The sequence below is a fragment of the Enhydra lutris genome, unplaced genomic scaffold (assembly GCF_002288905.1).
Source record: "Enhydra lutris kenyoni isolate GAN:26980312 unplaced genomic scaffold, ASM228890v2 scaffoldscaffold9, whole genome shotgun sequence".
NCBI classification, from domain to species: Eukaryota; Metazoa; Chordata; class Mammalia; order Carnivora; family Mustelidae; genus Enhydra; species Enhydra lutris.
Window position 1 is genome coordinate 38,037,935 of NW_019154093.1, and position 26,615 is coordinate 38,064,549.

The 26,615-nt window shown below is 33.2% G+C and overlaps 1 protein-coding gene across 1 annotated transcript in view; it reads right to left on the bottom strand.

The window, feature by feature from the left end:
* LOC111143603 (ankyrin repeat domain 13C) overlaps positions 1-26,615 on the bottom strand; it is a 96,075-nt gene that overhangs the window by 34,224 nt on the left and 35,236 nt on the right. The window contains exons 3-7 of the mRNA XM_022497437.1: positions 26,160-26,264; positions 21,029-21,114; positions 13,647-13,692; positions 7,748-7,814; positions 2,860-3,004 (exon numbers count right to left, since the gene is read on the bottom strand). Of these exons, the coding sequence (XP_022353145.1) occupies positions 2,860-3,004; positions 7,748-7,814; positions 13,647-13,692; positions 21,029-21,114; positions 26,160-26,264 (449 nt within the window). The remainder of the gene's footprint in view (positions 1-2,859; positions 3,005-7,747; positions 7,815-13,646; positions 13,693-21,028; positions 21,115-26,159; positions 26,265-26,615) is intronic.

Below are 26,615 nucleotides of genomic sequence, written 5' to 3' on the forward strand. Positions count from 1 at the left end.
CTCTATTAGGTACCAGAGAATACAACTAAAGGAACCATGGGGAGCAGAGGAAGAATGCCACATAAATGAATATAGCATTAGAAGCACTATAGTACCAGATTCAGTAGGAGCATAAACAAAATAATGGTCATGTGGCAAAGGAGGAAGTAACACTAAGTAGATGCCCCCAAAGTATGGAAGTACAAGAAGAAGAGCATTCCAGGAGGTGGAAACAATGTAAACAAAGGAATGAGGCTCTAAATGTCATGGCACATCTGAAAAACTGCAAAGAGCTAAATATGAGGGTATCTAAGATAGTAAAGTAAAAACAGGCTGGAAAAGTAAGCAAAAGCCAGGTCACAGAAGGTTCCAGGTCATGTTAAGGAATTTGGATTTCATTCTTTAGGGAACAGGGATCTTTTAAAGTATCATTAAAGAAGGCAGGTTTCATGAAGTTGCTTTCAATGCTCAATCTATCTCCTATATGTGGGATAATTTAGAAGCAGACAAGAAGGGGACCAGGATGATCATATTTTTGATGACCATTTTGTAACGGTCCAGTTGAGAGATAATGAATATCTGAATTGTGGCAGTAATGGTATGATTAAAAAGAGGTAATTTTAAGACATTAGGGAGACAGAAAGGACCACACTTGTTCTCTAATTAGGAAACATGGAATACGAGAAAATATTTCAAAAATAACTCACAGTCTCCTGACTGAATAGAGAATGATGTCATTCATCAAAGGAAGGACAATGGGAGAGAGGGCAGGTCTGGAGTTTAGAGGGGGAAAAAAAGAATTAAGTTTTAGATGAGCTGAATTTTGAGGTACCTGATATCCATTAGGAACTTAAGTAGATAGATCTCCACTGAGAGATCTATCATCAACCCGTGGTAGGTAGCTCAAGATGTAGGAATAGAAGAGATTATTCTGACAGTTTGTCAAAATGAGAACCACATTGAGGGTACACCAATATTCAAGAGGTGGCAAAGAAAAAGGAACAGGCAACAAAGAATAAGAAGAGAAGGGAAAAGATCGCTTGACCAAAGTCAAATCATAAGGAAATTATAATTTTAAGAACTAAGTTTCCAATAATAGACCAAGAAGTCTGATAAAGACAGGGTTGAAGTAAGTACATTGATTTTAGCAAATGACTCAAAACTAACATCATCTAAAACCTCAAACATATACATTTCCAGATCTTCCAGTTCTATCACTGGCACCACCATCATTCCACTCTTCAAGGCAGAAGCACTATACTTACCCTTACATCTTCCTAATTCTTAATTCACTACATTCAAACTACTACCAAATCACAATCTTTCATTCTTGGAAATGTAAGTCATAGTTTTTTTAGGTATTCACTGTACAATCCTAGTCAAGAGCCTTATCACTTCTCAACTGTAGAACTGTAAAAAAATAAAAACTTCTTCCATAAGTTCCCTACCTCTAATCTCCCTATTTTCCCAACCCATCTTACATACTAGTTGTGTGAACTTGAAGATGTCATTTAACATCTATAAGCCTCAATTTTCTAATCTGTAAAATGGAGATAATAATATTATTTGCTGTGATAGATTAAAGATTTAATGAAAAAAGCTGTAAAGCACTTAAATTACTTGTGGATCAAATTGATACCGTATTTAAGAAGCCATGATTCTCTGTTGCCAACTACAGCAGATCCTTTTATCTTATCTGGCTTTTAAAGCCTTCCACAAACCACATTCCCACTCTCTTAACAGAAACCTTCACCACAGTCAGACCTCTTTTCTGTTTGTCAAACATACCATTCTCATTCCCACTTCCCTGACTTTATTCATCCTGTTTCCTCCACAAGGAATACCTTCTTTTTCTTCTCCTCTTCCAATCTAAATCTTCATTGCTCACTGCCAGTTAGGAAAGTATTTAGTAGTACACATACAATGTCATTACAGTCTCAACAATAGGCATGGTAGTAGGAGGAGGGTCTAAAATAAGAGATATTAAGGAAGGAGCCACAGGATGTGGTGAATGACTATGTAGGGAAATGAAGTGTTGAAAAACAAAAACAAAAGAAAAGCAGGGTGCCTGGGTGGCTCAGTCAGTTAAGCATCTGACTCTTGATCTCAGCTCAGTCTCAATCTCAGGGTCATGAGTTCAAGACCCATGTTAGGTACCAGGAAAGAGAAGAGAAGAGAGGAGAAAAAAGAAGAGAAAAGAACAGCAACAGTGGTAAAATAAAATGTTGATTTAAAAACATTTTTAAGGCTATCTATGATGTATAGATACAGGAAAAACTCTTTCTTTGGTTTATAGCAGGGCATTCAGGGAACAAAGGATGAAGATAACGTGTATATGATTTTTCAGTGGTTGCTGTACAGGCAATACCAACAGGGAGATACGACACAACAGAAGGAAGATATTTTTGTATTTTAAGAGGGAGAAGATAAAGCAGCCAAAAAGTTAAGGACAGTAAAAGAGTACAAAAAAGAGTACAGACAGACAGCCAAAAGAGATGTTGCTACTAAAGGGATGGAGATGCTCAGCAAGATTAAAAGAAGCTAAGGTAGCAAGATAATAAATGGTAAAAGAGCTGGCACAGGTGCAACAAATCAGAGCTACAAATGAGAACTAAAAGAAGTTGGAGTTCATTTAACTAGAAGATCATCAGTGAATTATGAGCAAATGGTCTCAATGGAAGGTCAGGATGAAGACCTGAATATTAAAAAACAAACAAACAAAAAAACCTTAAAGCTATTAGTAAAGAAATGAAAGCACTGGGAATGAACCATCTCACCTATACTATATGACTTTTAAAACAATTACATTGATGTTTGGTTGCATACATAGATATTTTTAAAAAACCATTTAGAGAAATACTGACAAGATGACATGCTCACCTCATGGTGTATTCGCTGATAAACTTTTTGTTCATTGTCTAATACTACAAAAGATTCAGAGGGTGCCGCATCCCCATTGAAAATGAAGCTTAAATCCCCTCGTTGGCACTTCATGTCAGTAAAGTCTATGAGAGTAGTGTCAAGCCTGTGAAAGACAGATAGATGAGAAACCTGACAAATAAAATTTTGATAAAACTCTATGATAATTAAACAAGCTTTGTTGCTTGTTTAATTGACGCTAACACCATATTCAAAGTCAAACTTACAGTAAAAAGCTAAAGTATTTTATTTAAAAACACTGAAAGAATATTTAAATGTATATTCCATTTTTCCTATGTTTCATTTCCTGAATATATACTTTATTATTCCAACAAGAAAAAGATTGTTTCCACATTGTTCAAATATTTCCACAACTATACCTTGTTCCCTACCATTGCTCTTGCTGCAGCTACTCCATAAAAGTTACTTCAACTGTGAAGGTCATTAATGGAAAGCAGACGTGTCTAACATTCTTTGATCCCAACAAGACCATGTTGCTAGTTCATGAGAGTATATAGGAAGGGTACACACAGCAATAGATGGACCACATTCTCAGATTAAGGACTATGTGTCCAGTCTTGCTCTTTTGATCTACATCTATGCCTTAGGCCTAGCCATCTAATACCAAGCCTGGCTTCATTCTTCAACTAGATAAATCATTTAACTTATTCCAAATTCTTGTCCTTTCTGTTTCACTTCCCAGGTTCAGATCAGCAGTCTCTTTCCTATCATCTCCATAGCCTAAAAACCTTATGGATCATTTATGTGCCAAAGATTCATGGACTCATAAACTTGTGTATTTATGGTACTCCTTGGTAACTAAGACTCCTTGGTAACTCCTTGGGCATGGTCTAGGCCCAATGGATTGGTCTCAAATAAATCCCACAAACCACGGTTTGTTGAAATTCGGGAATATACTAGAATGGAAAAGTTCACAAGCACCCCAAAGTGCTTCAATCTTTCACTAGGCTTTGTAGATCACATTAGGATCTCTCTTACCAGCTACTTAAAACACAGTACTTAATCTAAAAAATGGGTTGACACAGCTGTTAAGAGCTGCTGATTATACCCTAGCTACTGAGTTTCTAAGAATTCATTACTTCATTTAAGTTATTCAATTCTCATCCCAGGCAAAGGGAATAAGCATTCTTGTTTTCCCTACACAGAAAAATCTGAGAACTGGAATATATCTTAGATGCTGCTTCAAAAGAGTAACTGCGGTTACAGATGAATTTATCAACAAAACTACTACCTTTTAAAAGTGAAAGTGATACTAATAATTTTGCTAGGGTAACAGGGAGGAACCAAGAGCAAAGAGGGAAGTATGGTTACCTTATATACAAGGGTCTCCTTTCTAAACCATATAAAATGTATATACCCCCACAGAATAAAATCAAGAAACCCTAAAAAAAAAAAGCAAGTCACAAACTTCTAAAGAGGTGAATCCTGCCTGCTGCTTTATTGCTGAATTCTAGCTCCTGGTCCACCTCCAGGGGCCTGCTACTGTACTACTAGTGCCTGTACTACTAAATATATCCTGTTACTACCTGTATATGTGGCACAAGAAAAAATAATGACAGTAAAAGAGGCTCATCCCCTACCTCTGTAAGATGTAAGCTACTGATAATATAAAAAAGGAAAAGATCAGGGGCACCTGGGTGGCTCAGTGGGTTAAGCCTCTGCCTTCAGCTCAGGTCATGATCCCAGGGTTCTGGGATTGAGCCCCACATCGGGCTCTCTGCTCAGCGGGAAGTCTGCTTCTCCCCCCACTCCACCACCTGCCTCTCTGCCTACTTGTGATCTCTGTCAAGTAAATAAATAAAATCTTAAAAAAAAAAAAAAAAAGGAAAAGATCATTTTATATAAGTGGTCTATTTGGACTTCAAACTTCAGCTACCAGGGAACTCCATACCCCACATAAAAGAGGGAATGAAACAGAACAATCTCCTGCCTCCATTTCCTTCTTGCCTAAACTGGATGAAAGTAGTAGTGGGTTGGAAGGAATGAAGATACGAGGAAGGGGTAGAGATAAGAACAATGAGGGAAGAGATGCACAGAGAGAAACAGGAAGACAAAGGACAGACAGACATGGTGACATTTGAAACCTTAGATCTAGCCATACCTAAAATCACTCATAGCCAATTTTTATTTGTGTTTTTATAATTTGCAATTACAAGGAGACTGCCCAGTACATTTTCTGGAATATCCCTGACATATTAGATGGCCTACTGTATTACACATGCCTCATAAGGATATAATTACCATGATGGCATTTTAATGTATTAACTATTCCTTGCTTTAAACGTTTGAGTCTAAATATTTTTAATTTTTGCCATGTGATTAGCCATGAAAAAAAAATTATATAACTGCAAAAATCTGAATAGAAAATGTTAAAAAAAAAAACCAGAAAACATTCTTTTTGAGATAAAAGCTTGAAAAATGCCAAGTAACAATGAAAAATAACATAGAGCCTTCTCTTGAGACAGGAAAAGCCTGAGAAGAGGCAAATTTGGCCTGATCATTTCAGTCAGTGATTACAGAATGCCTCATAATTATTACAGTGAAAATGTTTACTAATATTCTCAATAATAAAGTTACTCATACTTTCCTATTTCCACTAAAGTATTCATTTCTCCTTGACACCAGAGAAGATATTTTAAATGATCACATGGTTGTCATGAAACACAAGTAAACTTTAAAGATTTCTTTGAACATAGTTTAAAATTCAGTTTCATTTGAAGTGATGTTAAAAAAAAACAAACTATCTCATGATGTTTACATTTAAAAGTTATTTAATCTTAATGGTTTTTTTTTAAATTAGGTTCTTCTCATCTACGCAAAAAAAACCCTTTGTCATACATCCTAAAACCCAGGCTCTCCATTAATCTGGTAAACTTGGTAATGAGAACTTTAGAACCTATCACATATCTCCTTTATCCTCAGTTGGTTGTAAGCCCCAGGTCTGAGCATCTTGATAAATTATAGTAGCTTCCTCTTAATCTATATTACTCTATATTCTCTGGCACTATTATTTTATTGTCTTTATTTATTATATAATATGCATATCATTTACTTATAAAATTCACATATAAATGTGAAATAATTTTTTAAAAAAAGCTCCTTTTATCCTACATTTAAGACTCAGAACTAAAACTAACCTTTTTTAAAAGTAGCATATGGAAAATAATAATGTTCTCCCAAATTATCTACTATCTTTGGCAAGCACCTAAACATTGTTAAAATGATGAATAATCATAATATATAATTATGATAATGATAAAAATCATAATATAATGTTAATAGGCTGCTGAAATAAATCTACATCATTATCAAATCCTTTCCTAGTTTTTCTTCTATTTTTCTGTATCTTGCAAGGTTTCTATATGGACTATGAATTTAACATACCTAAGTACTTCCATAATTAGAAGCATCGGAAGAGGTTGTTTTTAAAAACAAAAACCAGAAATATCCACCTGAATCAAATTCTACTGCTTGAGGACAATTACCGTAGAACTTACTTTCAACTAAAGATTATCTCTTCACTATAATTTAACATAACTCTTAATCTCAGAGTTGACTTTCTAAAATGTCTACCTTGTGACATGGTGATAACGAATAGGAAGTCAAAGGTCCTGACCCAGCCATTAATTCACAATATGCTCTTATAAAAATCACTTCACCTCTCTAAATTTTCTCATCTATAAAATGAAAAGTTTTGGGGGGCACGTGGGTGACTCAGTCATTAAGCTCTGCCTTCTACCCCTTCTCCCTCTCCCACTCCCCCGGCTTGTGTTTCCTCTCTTGCTGTGTCTCTGTCAGATATATAAATAAAATCTTTAAAAATAATAATACTAAAAGAGTTTTTATGAGATAGTCTCAAGATGTTCCAGTTCTAGACCTTTACATGTCCAAATTAATATTCTGGAGACATGCAGAGACACAGATTTACAAAATTATTGACACACACACACACACACACACACACACATATATATATATTTTATAAATACACACACACGTATATATAAGTTGGCATATTCGTTAGTATTATATACATCTTACATATGTATAATTTATAAATAAACCTGTATTTTTTTTTTTAAGATTTTATTTCATTATTTGACAGAGACACAGTGAGAGAGGGAATACAAGCAAGGAGAGGGGGAAAGGGAAAAGAAGGCTTCCTGCTGAGCAGGAAGCCCAATGTGGGGCTCATTCCCAGAACCCTGGGATCATGACCCAAGCCGAAGGCAGATGCTTAATTACTGAACCATCCAGGCGCCCCTAAATATACCTATATTAATATAAAGTTTAAGATATAAGTAATGATAAAAGTAAAATGAGTAAAATAAATACCATCAGACCCAAAAATCAATCTTAACTTTAAAAAGAAAAAGAAGAAAATTAAAATTAGCCTTAAAGTGTTCCCTAGAAGGAATAGATGATTAAATAGGTGCATGGATAGGCAGAGGAAGGAGGGGTATGAGAGGGATTGAGAAAAAAGAACAAGAGTTGGGTGCTCCTTATGTGTGTCCCTATTCCTTAAAAAGTCAGGATCAGAGAGATAACCACCTTAGATCTTCCCATTTTAAGATCCTCATGATCTTCACTCTGTTTGTCTCCTAGATAGTCTGCAGTTGAATAGGAATTACTACCTTTGATTTAGTCAAGATTTTATCTTTGGTTTCTTCTCTATACAATGTCTCAAATAAGATAACATACTGTAAATATATTACAGCATGTTTAAGTTATCAAATACTACATCCAAATGTAACCTATTAATATAGAAAGAAAACCTTCCTCTAAATCTCAATTTTCTGTTACTCAGAAAAATATCAAATCACCTTACCTGATATTGATACCTTGTTTGTATATTTTACATGCATCAGAAGGCAGAATTCGGGAAAGTAAAGGCACTGTATTTTTAAAAAGAAAAGATAAAAGATAACTACCTAGTTTTGAGACATTACAAATTTCTTAATTAGAAAAAGAGTAACTTAAACATTTTATTAATTCACTAAAATTGTAATAATTTCCTTTAAAATAGTATTTTCCACTTAAAAATAATATATAAAGCAATTCTGAGCAACTTCAAAAATCTACTATTTAATTGGAATTGTTATATAGTTCACCACTCTACCCACCTACCCATCTACAAACACACAAACAGCAGAGTCAATATAGTGTCACTCTTGGGTTCATATTGCAGGACATGATTACAGACGAGGAAACAGTGCCCTATGACAACCAAACCATCCTGAATGGGTAACCTGATGAACCTGGATCCTTTCTGATCCTTTAAATACAACCTCATTAAATAGTAGAAAAGCAATGCGTATTTTAAAAACACAGACATTTTTAGAGCTAAATAGTCTAATTTGAGATTGAACTACAAATATGTGATCTTGGTTACTTAAGCTCACTGCACCTTAGTTTCAAAATCTGTAAAATGGAATCATACATTTACCTACAGATTTCTACATCCAGTATTGTTCATATTCATATCACAAGCATATTCTGATATTTTTATTATTTATTAACTGCTACATTTTGGGAAATAGTTATTCTTTGGATGAATAAATCTACATACAGGCTATACTAAGCTACCACATACAAAAGAAGAAAAAACCAAAATGTGAAGTTCAAAATACTTGAAATCAAGATCACATCACACATACATATGTATATAAGAATGTGTGTGTGCAAGATATACTACATGCATATTTTATAAAATTCAGCATTTTAAAAATGAATGTTAAATCAACCTCAGTTAAAAAGAAACAAAAATTTCAGAAAAATTAAAGGCTAGTTTTTTAGTTAACTTTTTAAAAAGCATCATTTTCTAATTAACATAAAAGGTGTATTAATATATCAATGTCTTTTTTAAATTCTTAGGGGTCATATAATCCATGATTTTCAGCATTAAAGATAGTTTTCTAGACATTTCATTATACAAAAACAAGTTACTGCCCAAAGGGAATATCAACTAAGAGTTACCCTAGTCAGAGAATATATGTCATTTTCTTTCTTTTTTTTTTTTTTTTTAGTTTCAGAGGTAGAATTTAGTCATTTATCAGTTGCATATAACACCTAGCATTTATTACATCAAGTGCCTTCCTTAATACCCATCACCCAATTATCACTTCCCCATAACCAACTCCCTTCTAGCAACCCTCAATTTATTTCCTTGAGTTCAGTGTTTCTTACGATTTGCCTCCCTCTCAATTTTTATCTTATTTTTCCTTCCCTTCCCCTATGTTCATCTGTTTTGTTTCTTAAATTCTGTATATGAGTGAAATCATATGGTATGTGTCTTTCTCTAACTGACTAGTTTCGCTTATTAACACAATACCCTCTAGCAGTTCCATCCATGTCATTGCAAATGCCAAGGTTTCCTTCTTTTTGATGACTCAGTAACCATTATATGATAAAAATCTTTCCTCATATGAAACAACAGAAGTTGAGAATAGCAATAATAGCATTTATCTTATATAAATGATCAAAGCTCTTCTTTAATGCTCTTTAATCAAGATCCAGTTTTCCTGTCCTTAAGTGTTTAGTAAAGTGTGAAAAAGATAATTAAAGATAGCACCCTAATTTGTGAATTTAACTTAATTTATTGCATCTTTTGAAGTAGTATGGTAACCTATGGTAACAAAACAAAATTTATAATTATGTATCAATACTTATTTATCAAAAATCAGAAACACAGGAACAGACAAATACAGAGACAAAATAAATTGAGGAATTGAGAAGCAAAAGCTAATAAAAAGGGAAAAAGGAACACCATAGACAAAAAAAAAAAGATTCCTGCTAGCTTTTAATAAATTCCAAAAATGGAGCAATTTGCATTTTCCCAATTCTGTGATGACTTTTTTCCTCCCTCATATAAACTGAACAATTGAGGTCTCTTTATCTTAAGTTATCTCAGCATAATCTGAGAGTTTAACATAGCACTCCAAAGGTAGCATAATTCACTGAACTGAAAAAAGAAGAGTCTCTACATTTTAATTTTGGATTTGTTTTTCCTTTTCAACACTTCCTTTTGATTCAGGGTCTTTTCTGGTTCCATACAAATTTTAGGATTGTTTGTTCCAGCACTTTGAAAAATGCTCTTGGTATTTTAATCAGGATGGCGATGAAAGTATAGATTGCTCTGGGCGGCACAGATATTTTAACAATGTTTATTCTTACAATCCATGAGCATGGAATGTTTTTCCATCTTTTTGTATCTTCTTCTATTTCCTTCATGAGTGTTTTGTAGTTCCTAGATCCTTGTACTCTTTGGTTAGATTTATTCCAAGGTATCTTACGGGTTTTGGTGCTATTGGTGCTACTGTAAATGGAACAGATTTTCTAATTTCTCTTTCTACAGTTACATTGTTAGTGTATAGGAAAGCAACTGATTTCTACGCATTGATTTTGTATCCTGCCACATTACTGAATTGCTGTATGAGTTCTAGTAATTTGGGGATGGAATCTTTTGGGTTTTCCACATAAAATATCACATCATCTGCGAAAAGAAAGAGTTTAACTTCTTCTTTGCCAATCTGAATACCTTTTATTTCTTTCTTTTGTCTGATTGCTGTTGCTAGGATGGGTATTAAGGAGGGCACAGACTGCACAGAGAACCAGGTGTTATACGCAATGAATCATGGAATACTACATCAAAAACTAATGAGGTGCTACTGTATGGTGACTAACATAACATAATTTAAAAAAAATGATTTTCCTGTCATTTATGCCTTGATCTTAAGAATAGTTTCTAAACCTAGTATTTTCCATCTACAATACACAAATAATAGTCTCAAATACAGAATGGATACTCTGTAGATTACGAGATAAAGAAACTTGTAAAATATTAGTTTTTCTGTTTAAATGTGCTATATACACAAACCTAAATTTGAAGTCATGATTATTACGATGCTATAAATTATTTAATGTTTTGCAGTAGGTATAAAAAGGGCTTCCTTCAAAAACATAGTTTCATTTCTTCCACACCAAAATAAAAGTTTGCAGTATCTGTGGTAGTTATTAACCTCATTTAAAAATGAAGACACTTGGGAAAGATACGTGATTTGCCACATCAGATAGGAACCAGTACTTCTGAGTCTGATTTAAAGCTTTTCTATACCTAAAAACCTAAGCTGGAATAGTTTAGTTTACTTGCTATTAACCAAGTCTGAAGCAATTTTTAGTCAAACACTAGATATAACAGTATGAAAAAGGGTGTGCATGCTCCACTACCTCTAATTACACCTAATCCTGGATCTCAGTATTTCCTAACTTTCCCTTATTTCTGAGTTGCTCTTTTATCTTTTTAGTATCAGAGTTTAAAAAAAAGAAAGTGTCATAGTTATGTAGCATTTTATGTTTGCAAAGGGAATTTATAAATTCTTTTTTTTTTTTTTTAAGTAGGCTCCATGCCCAAAACATGGGGCTTGAACCACAACCCTGAGATCAAGAGCTGTATGTTCTAGCAACTAAGCCACCCAGGTACCCCAATATTAGGGGTTTTGACAATGCAGAGAAACACACCTAAATTCTAGAAAAAAGCTGATTAATCAAATCTAAAAACAGGGATTATCCTGCATTTTTTAAATCCAAAGTTTCTAAATTAAATATAGCCAGTGAGCTTAGTTTTTTTAGAGTTACACATGATATCTAGCCATTAGATGCTAGTAGTTTTGACAGAAATCAGTAAAATCCTTTATCAACAATAAAACAGATGTGCTGACTTTTTTGCATCAAAGTCAAGTTCCCAAAGAAGGAATACTTTCAATACCGAGTTGTTATGTCATAAATTTGATTATGCAATATTTATAAAGTTTTTAACTACAGATACATGTATAATTTCAGCAGTGCTTACATCCATTTCTGTTTCTTCACATAACTGAAATGTTACTTTTAAAATATTTTAAAACATTTTAAAAGATAAACTTTTTAGATAAACTATTTTAGAATTTAAACTACTAACAATTTCTTGAGAATCAGTTAAAGAGCCAATATACTCAAGGAACTACTTCAATATAAGATTGCCAAGCAGGGGTGCCTGGGTGACTCAGTGGGTTAAAGCCTCTGCCTCCGGCTGGGGTCATGATCCCAGGGTTCTGGGATTGAGCCCCACATCGGGCTTTCTGCTCGGCAGGGAGCCTGCTTCCTCCTCATCTCTCTGCCTGCTTCTCTGCCTACTTGTGATCTCCCTCTGTCAAATAAATAAATAAAATTAAAAAAAAAAAAAAAAAGATTGCCAAGCAGGCCTGGGGTTTTTACAGATGGAAAAAAAAAATTGGGTAAAAACAATAGTATTCAGGTTTTACACCAATCTGACTTGGAGTTCTTTTATTTTACAAAGCTACTACAAATCCCTTTTTCTCTCAGTGTTCTAAAACACCAGGACTCTGAATGTTATATAAAGCATAAAGGCAAGGTAGGTCTACAGTGTAAAAAAATCATGTGTGATTTTGATGGAGCCAAAACTAACCCAATAACCTAGAGTTGTAACAATGTTGGAAAAAAATAATTATGTTAGAAACCAAAACTTTACATTTAGAGATAAAACACACTATAAAAATTTTAATCATTCATGCTATACATTATTATGTATTTGTTAAAATAAAGTTACTTCCTCATGAACCAATGTGGAAATATGTCTATGATACATTATGTAAAAATGACAAATTGCATAAAAATATAACGGCATGATCCCATTAAAAAATAATTCTGAGGATAAATACACATATATGTATTCATTTGTGTGTATATATACATGCACACATACACCTGTATTAATTTTGAAAAGGGTTTGAAAGCATTCACGTGAACGGAAACAGTGACTTTTATGGTTGTCAATATCTGATTAGTTTGATGATGATTTGGGGGATAAATATCACTAAGCATTCAAATACCTTTGTATCATAGAAATTAATTGAGGTGCTTTAAAAAAATATGTAAGCTCATTATATCCAAGCCTACATACAAATTACATTGCTTTTAAATCTTCAAAAAACACTTCAAATTTAGTAGTTGCTTAACTAGTAGAGGTCACTAGCATCAAATTCCTATTTAGACATGAAGGTTTTCTCCCTAAATGGACTGAGATTTAAAATGGGGATGAGGGAAACTTACCTTGCCAAGATAAATCATTAAATGACTGCAAAATATCTAGGGATTAAGATCTTATAAATAACTGAAACAGTGAGCAACCAAACAGTATGTTAAACAAGTAGCTATAAAGTATACAATAAAAGTGGCAAAAATGACTGAAAGATGACAAAACATACAAAATCATAATGTTAACTGAATTCTTCTCATTCAGGGATCTAAGTACTATATTTCAATTTCCTTAAATTCAGCATTTTAATAATCCTATAATTATTCTCTTCCCTTTGAGAATTCCTTATATTTATTACAATATTCAAACCTTCATTTTGTTTAAAAGAAAAGATAATTTTCAATCTTAAAAATAAGATTTTTGAAAGTTTTTTTAAGTTAATTTAATTTTCTTTCAGAGTTCCAAAACTCATTGTTTATGCACCATACCCAAGATTTTTGAAAGTTATTATTTAGGTTGGGATAATTAAGTATTACTATAGGGCTTTACTACCATTACATTCAATGTAATGAAAAATATTTAGTTTTCCTTAAGGCAAGTATCAAATTTGCTGACATTTCTATAGAATAGTTATTTTTGCACTTGCATTTCCGCATGTGCACATATTTTACAGTGAAACACAGCACATTCTTACCCCAGCTTTGAAAATCCCAGTGAAGTTCCAGATAAAAGTCACCTAGCTGAGAAATAAAATACAAATAATTACTGAATGCATCTTAGTTTAACAGCTCTTATATCTACTGAATATTTTATTTTTTTTTCAATCTATAATCATAAAAGGTCTATACACAGGAATAGAAAGTAGTTTCCATTTCTGGAATTGGAAGAAAAAATATGGTTAAATCACAAAATAAAACATTACAATAGTACACATTATTATACTTATCTACAAAGGAAAATATGCACCAACTGTACATTTTACAAGAATATTTTAACCACACTGAAACATATCTGAAACTGACAGGCATTTAAATTGGTATCAACAGTGTTGGGAGAGGCAAGATGGCTGAGAAGAAGCAGACTGAAATGACATCAGATCCCAGGAGTTAAGCTAGGTAGGTATCAAACCATTCTGAATACCTACAAACTTAACAGGAGATAGAAGAAAAGAAGAGCAGCAACTCTAGGAACAGAAAACCCACCACTTTCTGAAAGGTAGGATGTGCGGAGAAGTGAATCCAAAGCAACCGGAAAACAGACCGCGGGGGGAGGGGCCGGCTCCTGGCAAGTGGCAGAGCAGTGCACAAAATGAGAACTTTCAGAAGTCTGCTCCGCCAAGACCAAGCTCACCAATCAAGGAGAAAAGCGGAACTCCAGAGCTAGGGGAAAGCAACGCATACAATTCATGGCTTTTTCCCCATGATCCTTTAATCTTGCAAAGTTAAATTTTTTTAATTTTATTTTTTTCTTATTCTATATTTTTAACTTTTCCTCTTTCCTCTTTTAACTGTTTTAACTAGTTTATGATAACAATACCTTTCTAAAAAAACAAAAATCTTTTTAAACTTTCTTATAGTCATATTTTATCCCTTCATTGTATTTAACTTTATCTTTTATATACATATAGGGTTTTTTTTCCTAAAAAATTTTGGGATACAATTTCTTCAAATAGATCAAAATATACCCTAATCTAGCACATGGTTTTGTTCTAGTCTCCAGACTAAGCACATTCCCTCCTCTTTTTTTTTTTCCAACCAACTTATCAATTCCTTTTTTAGAATCTTTTTTAAAATTTTTATCTTTACAGTCACACTCCATCCTTTCATCATGTTTACCCTTATTTTTGTGTATATATATATAAATTTTTCTTTCTTTAAAATTTTGGGAGATAGGTTCTTCTAAGAGACCAATATACACCCAAAATCAAGTGAGTGGCTCTGTTCTATTCACCAGTCTAATATATATATATATAATATTTTATTATTTATTTTTTAAATTTTTATTTCTTTTTTCCCCCTTCTTCTCCCCCCAGTTTTGGATCTCTTCTGGTTTGGTTAGCATACATTTTTCTGCAGTCTTTGCCACCTTTTTGGCATTTTATAACTCATTCATATATCCTTATCTGGATAAAATGACAAGGTGGAAAAACTCACCACAAAGAAGAGAACAAGAGGCAGTATCAATGGCTAAGGACCTAATCAACACGGACATTGGGAATACGTCTGAACAAGAGTTCAGGACTACATTTCTCAAGGTGCTAGCTGGGCTCAAAAAAGCTATGGAAGACATTAGAGAAACCCTTTCTGGAGAAAAAGAACTAAAATCTAACCAAATTGAAATTTAAAAAGCTATTAATGAGGTGAAATCAAAAATGGAGGCTCTTACTGCTAGGATAAATGAGGCAGAACAGAGAATTAGTGATATAGAAGAACACATAATGGAGAATAAAGAAGCTGAGCAAAAGAGAGACAAGCAACTACTGGACCACGAGGGGAGAATCTGAGAGATAATTGATACCTTAAGATGAAACAACATTAGAATAATTGGGATTCCAGAAGAAGAAGAGAGGAGGGCAAAAGATATACTGGAGCAAATTATAGTACAGAATTTCCCCAATATGGCAAAGGGAACAAGCATCAAAATCCAGGAGGCAAAGAGAACCTCCCTCAAAATCAATAAAATAGGTCTACACCCCATCATCTAATAGTGAAACTTACAAGTCTTAGTGACAAAGAGAAAATAATGAAAGCAGCTCGAGACAATAAGTCTGTAACATACAATGGTAGATATATTAGACTGACAGCAGACTTATCCACAGAGACCTGGCAGGCCAGAAAGAACTGGCATGATATATTCAGAGCACTAAATGAGAAAAATATGCAGCCAAGAATACTATATCCAGCTAGACTATCAATGAAAATAGAAGGAGAGATAAAAAGCTTCCAGGACAAACAAAAATTTAAAGAATTTAAAAACACCAAACCAGTCCTACAGGAGATATTGAAAGGGGTCTTCTAAGCAAAGAGAGAGCCTAGAAGTAGCAGAACAGAAAGGAACAGAGACAATATACAGTAACAGTCACCTTACAGGCAATACAATGGCACTAAATTCTATCTTTCAATAGTTACCCTGAATGTAAATGGACTAAATGCCCCAATCAAAAGACACAGGGTATCAGAATGGATAAAAAAACAAAACTCATCTATATGCTGTCTACAAGAAACTCATTTTAGACCCAAAGACACCTCCAGATTTAAAGTAAGGGGGTGGTAAACAATTTACCATGCTAATGGACATCAAAAGAAAGCTGGGGTGGCAATCCTAATATCAGATAAATTAGATTTTAAACCAAAGACTATAATAAGAGATGAGGAAGGACACTATATCATACTTAAAGGATCTATCCAACAAGAAGATCTCACAATTTTAAATATCTATGCCCCAACATTGGAGCAGTCAATCATATAAACCAATTAATAACAAAATCAAAGAGACACATCAATAATAATACAATTAATAGTAAGGGACTTTAACACTCCCTCACTGAAATGGACAGATGTTCTAAGCAGAAGATCAATAAGGGAATAGTCTTTAAATGACACACTGGACCAGATGGACATCACAGATATATTTAGAACATTCCATCCCAAAGCAACAAAATACACATTCTTCACAGGTGCACATGGAACATTCTCCAGAATAAATTACATCCTGGGTCACAAATCAGGCCTCCACTGGTACCAAAAGATTGGGATCATTCCCTGCATACTTTCAGACCACAATGCTTTGAAACTAGAACTCAATCGCTAGAGAAAAGTGGGAATGAACTCAAATACCTGGAGGTTAAAGAGCATCCTACTAAGGAATGAATGGGTCAACCAGGAAATTAAAGAAAAACTGAAAAAATTCATGGAAACAATCGAAAATGAAAACCCAACTGTTTAAAATCTGTGGGGGCACAGCAAAGGTGGTCCTGAGAGGAAAGTATATAGCGATACAACCCTTTCTCAGAAACAAGAAAGGTCTCAAGTACACAACCTAACCCCACACCTAAAGGGGCTGGAGAAAGAACAGCGAAGAAAGCCTAAGCCCAGCAGGAGAAAAGAAATAATAAAGATCAGAACAGAAGTCAATGAAATAGAAACCAGAAAAACAATAGAACAGATCAATGAAACTAGGAGCTGGTTCTTTGAAAGAATTAATAAGATTGATAAACCCCTGGCCAGACTTATCAAAAAGAAAAGAGAAAGAACCCAAATTAATAAAATCATGAATGGAAGAGGAGAGATCACAACCAACACCAAAGAAATGCAAACAATTATAAGAACATATTATGAGCAACTGTACACCAGCAAAGTTGACAATCTGGAAAAAATGGATGCACTCCTAGAGACATATAAATTTTCAAAACTGAAACAGGAAGAAATGGAAAACCTGAACAGAACCACAACCAAGGAGATTGAAGCAGTCATCAAAAATCTGCCAAAAAAAAAAAAAAAAAAAAAAAAAAAAAGAACCCAGGGCCAGACAGCTTTCCAGGGGAATTCTACCAAACATTTAAAGAAGAAACTGTTTCCTGAAACTGTTCCAAAAAATAGTAATGGAAGGAAAACTTCCAAACTCATTTTATGAGTCCAGCATTACCTTGATCCCAAAACCAGAAAAAGACCCCACCAAAAAGAAGAATTACAGACCAATATCCTTGATGAACACAGATGCGAAAATTCTCACCAAAATACTAGCCAATAAGATCCAATAGTACATAAAAGGATTATTCACCACGACCAAGTGGGATTTATTCCAGGGCTGCAAGTTAGGTTCAACATCCACAAATCAATCAATGTGATACAATACATTAATAAAAGAAAGAACAAGAACCATATGATACTCTCAACAGATGCTGAAAAAGCTTTTGACAAAGTACAGCATCCCTTCCTGATTAAAACTCTTCAAAGTGTAGGGATAGAGGGCACATACCTCAATATCATCAAAGCCATCTATGAAAAAACCACCACAAATATCATTCTCAATGGAGAAAAACTGAGAGCTTTTCCGCTAAGGTCAGGAACACAGCAGGGGTGTCCATTATCACCACCACTATTCAACATAGTACTAGAAGTCCTAGCCTCAGCAATCAGACAACAAAAAGAAAATAAAGACATCCAAATCAGCAAAGAAGAAGTCAAGCTCTCACTCTTCGCAGATGATATGATACTTCATGTGGAAAACCCAAAAGACTCCACTCCAAATCTGCTAGAACTTGTACAGGAATTCAGTAAAGCGTCAGGATATAAAATCAATGCACAGAAATCAGTTGCATTTCTTTACATCAACAGCAAGACAGAAGAAAGAGAAATTAAGGAATCAATCCCATTTACAATTGCACCCAAAACCATAAGATACCTAGGAATAAACCTAACCAAAGAGGCAAAGAATCTATACTCAGAAAACTATGAAGTACTCATGAAAGAAATTGAGGAAGACACAAAGAAATGGAAAAATGTTCCATGTTCATGGATTGGAAGAACAAATATTGTGAAAATGTCTATGCTACCTAAAGCAATCTACACATTTAATGCAATGCCTATCAAAATCCCATCCATTTTTTTCAAAGAAATGGAACAAATAATCCTAAAATTTATATGGAACCAGAAAAGACCTCGAATAGCCAAAGGAATATTGAAAAAGAAAGCCAAAGTTGGTGGAATCACAATTCCGGACTTCAAGCTCTATTTCAAAGCTGTCATCATCAAGATAGTATGGTACTGGCACAAAAACAGACACACAGATCAATGGAACAGAATAGAGAGCCCAGAAATAGACCCTCAACTCTATGGTCAACTCATCTTCGACAAAGCAGGAAAGAATGTCCAATGGAAAAAAGACAGTCTCTTCAACAAATGGTGTTGGGAATTGGACAGCCACATGCAGAAGAATGAAACTGGGCCATTTCCTTACAGCACACACAAAAATAACTCCACATGGATGAAGGACCTCAATGTGAGACAGGAATCCATCAAAATCCTTGAGGAGAACACAGGCAGCAACCTCTTCAATCTCAGCCACAGCAACTTCTTGCTAGGAACATCGCCAAAGGCAAGGGAAGCAAGGGCAAAAATGAACTATTGGGATTTCATCAAGATCAAAAGCTTTTGCACAGCAAAGGAAACAGTTAACAAAACCAAAAGACAACTGACAGAATGGGAGAAGATATTTGCAAATGACATATCAGATAAAGGGCTAGTATCCAAAATCTATAAAGAGCTTAGCAAACTCAACACTCAAAGAACAGATAATCCAATCAAGAAATGGGCAGAGGACATCAACAGACATTTCTGCAAAGAAGACATCCAAATGGCCAACAGACACATGAAAAAATGCTCCACATCACTCGGCATCAGGGAAATCCAAATCAAAACCACAATGAGATACCACCTCACACCAGTCAGAATGGCTAAAATTAACAAGTCAGAAAATGACAGATGCTGGCGAGGATGCGGAGAAAGGGGAACCCTCCTACACTGTTGGTGGGAATGCAACCCACCAACTCTGGAAAATAACATGGAGGATCCTCAAAAAGTTAAAAATAGAGCTACCCTACGACCCAGCAATTACACTACTGGGTATTTACCCTAAAGATACAAACGTAGTGATCCCAAGGGGCACGTGCACCCAAATGTTTGTAGCAGCAATGTCCACAATAGCCAAACTATGGAAAGAACCTAGATGTCCATCAACAGATGAATGGATAAAGATGTGGTGTATATGTGGTGTACACACACAATGGAATACTTTGCAGCCATCAAAAGAAATGAAATCTTGCTATTTGCAAAGAAAGAAGTCAATTTGCTGAGCAAAATAAGTCAATCAGAGAAAGACAATTATCATATTATCTCCCTGATATGAAGAATTTGAGAGGCAGAGTGGGGGTTTTGGGGGGTAGGGAAGGAAAAATGAAACAAGATGGGATTGGGAGGGAGACAAACCATAAGAGACTCTTAATCTTACAAAACAAACTGAGGGTTGCTGTGGGGAGGGGGAGTACGGAGAGGGTGGTTGGGTTATGGACATTGGGGAGGGTATGTGATATGGTGAGTGCTGTGAAGTGTGCAGGACTGATGATTCACAGACCTGTACTCCTGGGGCAAATAATACATTATATGTTAATAAAAATAATTAATAAAAAATTGGTATCAATAAATAGTGCATTTATCAGCATAACCAAAATAACAATAATAACTATAACTGTAAAAATAGCTAAACCTTTAGATGTTTTATAAAATAAACTTCCAAAATGACTATTTGTGCAGTCTCATAATGGACTAAGAAAATGACACTCTGAAATAGAAAACTTTTTCTATAAAGTGGTAATACAAATTTACTAAACCTGAAATATGAAATTACACCATATGAAGATGTTAAGTTTGTATTTCACAAATTACAAGCTAGACAGCAAAGCCTATAACTGTTAAGGAAACTACTGTGATCAAATATTCTAAAAAAAAATTATCTCTTGAGATATAAAACCAAAAAAAGCATACTTCAGAGGAGACAGTTAACACGATAGGTCTATCTCTCACAGTTCTTTCAGACATCAAACATACAGTAGACAAAAATAAGAGAAAACAAAGCTCTCTTCCTTTCTGTGCCAGCACATCCAGCTCTTAAGATCAGAATGTAGGATAGACAAAAAGAGTTTTGTTATATAAAGAAAATGCTGTTCCTGGAACAGATAGCGGCCTCAGTTCTTAGGTGATCTTCCAATCCAAAGGACAAAGGAAAATTATTGCCATTACTTATGAACTACCTCCTTTTTCCTTAGAGCTCTTATCTAATTCATTGAAAACAGTAATTCTTTATCTCCTTTCCTGGTTCAAAGTAAATGGTGCTTCCATAGGATTAAATGTATCCATTATAATCAGGGTATTTTGTTTTATCATTATTGCTCAGTTCAAACAGGACTTTTACCATTTCTTGACTCCTAATAATCCAGAAATTAGACTGCATTTTAAAATGCTTAAAAATACACTTACAATTTGCTCTTTAGTACAAGATTGGCAAAGAGATATAACTTACCTCTTTTAGGGCTTTTAATAATCGAGGTCGTTTTTCTTCAACACTTTCCCTGGATTGCTGCTTAAGCTTCCTTAAAAGAGCTGTAACTGAAGTTTAAATTAAAATTCTTTTTAATTTAAAATAAATTTCACCATGCTAGATTGTCAATTACAGCTCAATTAAAAAAATTTATAAAAAAACTTTTTTGCCATGTTAGAAAACACCACTAGCTTACTATGCAAAGATATAAATATAGACATTATAAATAAGTTGATAAGTTTAATAAAACTGTTACAAACCCCAAAGAAAACTGAAAAGAGATACCTTAACATGAACTTATATTCACACTAGTATTCCTAGTTTTTAATTACAGCGAGGATTTACCTAAGTGAGCCAAGATTAACCAATCTAAGTCAGATGATGCAATGTCCTGTTATAACACTGATCTAAAAGATCTCTAAGACAGATCTCAAAAATCCCACTGGATATTACTTTTATAAAAATGTAGTTATTTGTAATTATTACTGGGTGTATCTGTTCTTTTCTCCCTAGAGGTTGTACTCTCAAAGACCACCACATAGTAGAAAAAATATAAAAACGAATCCTATTTTATCTGTGAAAAGAACTTCTGAATCTCTTAAAATCTGAAGCCCTCCATAGTCTTTTCTCAATAGTTCAGGCGAGATTTAAACACATTGCCTAACTGCAAACTCCAGCTTTACTAATTATTAGCTATATGTAAATGGACAAGTTACTTAATTTCCCTAAATTTCAGTTTCTTTTTTTCATTTGCCAAGTAAAAAATAAAGTGAAATCTACACAGAATTTCTGTAAAGGCTCAATATAAGTTGCTTACTACTGTGCCTGCAATTAAGTAAATATAATTTTTACCTATTAGAATAAAGGTCTAAAATTGACTAAAAATATCAATCAATCCCTAACATTTACTGAAATAAGGGAAAATATTAGACTTAAATCAAGTAAGCCTAACAAAAGATAAGAAGATAGAAAATATGCACTGGGGGAAAATATGTACATCACTACATGCTGACTTCCTCTTAGTCCTGACATATTTTTCACATATATCTATATATCTGAATATATATATATTCATATACATTTAAAAATACTATTATTTTTACTACTTTACAATATTCATTCTTATAAACTACTTAAAGCCTTATATGGAATACAGAAGCAAAAGGTAAAAAAAAAAAAAAAGAAAAAAAGAAAAACGAAATAAGACTGTACTGAAAGCTTGAACCAGATTTGTTTTGTTTACAATAGCCAAAATAGGAAAAAAACTAGAGAAAAATTTGAAAAACAGTGCAATCTATTCTTACTTTGAACCACACTTCTAACCATAACCCCACTGTATTTTAAAGAGTCAAAAATCAAAGAACAAATTTAAATTACTCATGGTCTTTTGGAACAACAAAAGAGGCTGAGATTAGCCCTAGAAACCAAGGTGCGCGACCTCATCTCATCATATAGTCCTACAGCTAGCTTTGTGACATAGGTCAATAGTTTCCAAATACAAGTCTACATTCTACAGTGCCCAACTGTTCAAGTTCCCAGTGATATGCAGTAAAATGAATATTTTTTTCAATTTAAGGATTATTCTTTCTGCTATTTTTGGTTTCAAAATGTCATTTTTTAAGAAATGGTGATCACAGCAAGAAAGCAATTATCTTTTTTTTAAAGTTTTTACATGCTAAAATGAAATGTTACCTACTCCACCTCAATCCTCAAATACAATTTTTTTCTGGCCTGTGAAATCCAAATAGTCTGAGAACCAATGACCTGGATAATCATTAAAGTTCTTTCCAGATATAAATTTATATGAATCTGGCTAACCTCATGTTTGTTTGATTTAACTTTAATATCAAAGCTTTATTAGCCAAATGTAGTAGAATTCTTTTTATGATTAATTAAAATTTTATAATTAATTAAAATTTTATAATTTATAATAAACTCAAGTATTTTAATAAATCTTCCTTGCCTTTAAGGAAGGCAATTTGCCTTCAAATTCAAACAAACCTCTGTGAATGTAAGGAAAAGAAAGAATTCAATTCATATATAGAAAAGAAATCTTAATAAAAAACGGAAGTTATATATTTTTCCCCAGGTAAATATATTGAAACTGACTGAACACATGTAGTAAATAACAGTTACAATAAAATGGAACATTCTTAAAAAGATAGTGATAAAGAAATTTACATTACATTAAAAAATAACGTCAACTCAAACTTTCTCATGAAAATGGAAACAAACATTCAGAATGCAATTATACAAAATTATCAGTATGTTTTTGTGGGATCAGGATTTGTACTCCCATATTGTAAGAATCACATTAACAATGACTGATAATAAGGATAAAATTAGCTTTAGAGAATTTGGATGGTGTTAGAATTCATACAAAGACTCAAAGAAATCCAATAAACCATAACTTATTTAACTTTCTCTTTCTTTTCCCACACAAAGTACTTTTAAAATATTCAGTTGGTTGTGCCTAAAACCTTTGGAACTATGCCCTCCTGCTCCAAGAATTACTTAAATCTGTATTTTCTGCTCTCCACTTCCTTCTATGCTCCAGAATAATTATTTCCCACTTCTTATTTAGACAGTTCTGTGGACATACCATAGATAACTCAAACTCAACAAATCTAACATCAAATTAATTAAATCCAAGACTGATAGCTCTCCGATACTGACCTAGGCTGATCACTGTTCAGCACGCAACAATCATAAGACAGAAAAATAACATAATTTTGAAATTTTATTAACTCTAAAGTGAAATAATTCTCTTTTTTTTTAAGTTCATTTTTTAGTAATCTCTACAGACAACTTGGGGTAACCAAACTCATGACTCTGAGATCAAGAGTTACCTGCGTTTCTGACTAAGCCAACCAGGTGTCCTCCCTAAGTGAAATAATTTTAAATAGTCTCCAAAAAATACAGTATCATTTCGTTCTACAGCACAAAAACATCAGCAGAAATCAGACCAAAAAAGAAACAGGTCACAGTACTTGCTAATAATTTATAGTAACAGATTACATTTTGCTAATTAGATAAAATATTTCAGTAAAAATTATATTAGATTATCTCTAATTTTTTTAAATAATGTAATTTTCTATGCCTAGAAAATTTTAATGTAACACAAGCTAAATAATCAAAAATTTAAATCATAATTTTTTTAACTAATCCATTAATTTTATTATGTTCAGTTAGCCACCATACAGTACATAAGTTTTTGATGTAGTGTTCGATGATTCATTAGTTGTGTGTAACACCCAGTGCTCATCACAACACGTGCTCTCCTTAATACCCATCACCCTGTTACCCCATCCTTCTCCCCTCCGTAACCCTCAGTTTGGTTTCCAGGGTCCAGATTCTCTCATGTAAATCATAATTTTTAAAACAATTTCAAAGTATAGACCCATTTAATACCATTATAAATACATCCATATATTTCTAAATATGTAGCTTAAGAGTTGTTAAATTTCCTATTCTTTAAGTTAGCTGTTAAATATTTCCATTTCATATGATGGGAAATAACTTTTAAAAAGCACTGACTAATTATGGATATATAATGATACAGTGATTGGCAATGGAATACTATTCAGAATGTATATCTAAGACATCACTCTATAGAAAAAAAATCACTTTAAAAGCAGATCTTAACTACCATGGGCCTCAATCTTTTATATTAAAATCTAGTAACTGATTTTTCAAGAAAACAGTTTCTTGACCTTCCCAACAGATTAAGTTCCTAAACAGCAGAGACCATGTCTTCATTCTCTACATCTTACTATACATACATGCTTTGTATTAAGAATTCAAAAAATATTCACTGACTCTAAATAAAAGTTATGTGAAAGCCACATAAGTCTCAATGTAAGTCAGAAACCCAAACCCTTAGAAATATCAAAGAAAGTTCCTTTAGACTGGTTGCTGCAACTTCTAGTTTATTCTCAGTTTGTTTTATCTGTACATGTTTTTGTCCTTTCCCTGACATAATTCTAGGATTACTATGGTTTCTTACTCTCAAAAGAGTCTCTTGATTTTGTCCAAAAAGGACAACTGTCAATGAATAACAACAAATATATATATATATAATATATATATTATATATATTATATATATATTATATATATATACACACACTCATATAATTGTTGAATCATCACAATTTTATCTCATTAAATCCTAAGCCCAAATGTAACGTCACCATTAAAAGCTGCCAAAGAAGCCCCACAAAGATGTAGTATGTGGATTACATATGAAGTTAAGACATAAGAGCCCAAAACGAAGTATCAAATAGAACTAAATCCACATAACATCTTAAGAACGTTCAATCTTAATGCACTTATTTAATAAAACTGCCCAAAATTTTATTGTTCCTTCCACAAGTCAAGATTTCATTATTTTCAACCTCAAATTGTAAAAAGATATTACCAGAAATATAATATTCTTATTCATCCAGATTTAATTTTATAAAATTTATAACTTTATAAATTTTATAACGTTTATTTTTATAAATGTTATAAAATTCATTTTTATAAAAACTATGAGATGTGCTTAACAAAAATAAAACCTGTATATGAAGTTGAAAAAAAAATTTGGAATAGGAGGAGGGAAGGTAGAGTAACTGAACACTTTGTATACTGTGAAAAAACATGTGACTTTTTTTGAAATTCTCAAAGACCAAAAAAAAGAGACTTTCTTCTCACTTTCAGCCAAGCCTATTCCCACCAATTAAAGTAAAAAGATAACTGTTATAACACACTGATTATTTTCAGTTCCAATTAATGTTGCATATAATTAAGTAGCTGCCAGAAAGGACAATCAGGGTTCAGTGCTTTTAAAAATACTTCATATTGAATAAATAAAACAGTGGAAGCCTATCAGTGAGTAGAATACTGTAAAAGAAAATAATTATAAATAATATACTTTTAAACATGACTCCTCAATTCTTTTTATGTACTATCTAATATCCAAGTTCCTAAGTCATGAATAATTCACATATAAGTTTATAAATAACTACAAACATTTCATACTATGGAAAGTTACACTAAATGAAAATTATATCAAATGCATCACTTCATATTTTTAGAGTTTATAGCAAAAGCAAGTAATTTGTATTGCTTACTCATCTGTCTATCTCCATAGCTGATGGCTTCCGCCAGAGGGCTCCATCCCTGAGCATTTTTCACCTTTACTGGAGCATTGTGAGCCAAAAGTAAATGGGCACATTCTGAAACATGAAGTGGTAATAATATCAAACATCGTGTAATTTTTAGAATCCCTAAATACAAAAATCATTTAGAAATTTAAGAAACCGATGTAATACAAATAGATCTATAGTATAAACATGGTACTATAAAGAAAAATAATTTTTTAAAGTCCTATATATCTAAACAAGGTTATTTCAGATTCTCAGATTCAAGAAGTATCCATTCTATTACTTAAAAATAGATTGTATCTCTCCAAAGAAGTACTATTTTGAGAATATTTCCATAGTCTAAAAGATAACCCAGGATCCCCAAGAGTAATTTACATCAAAATTCTACTAATAAAACTCAAAAGAGGATTTGTATATATGTAA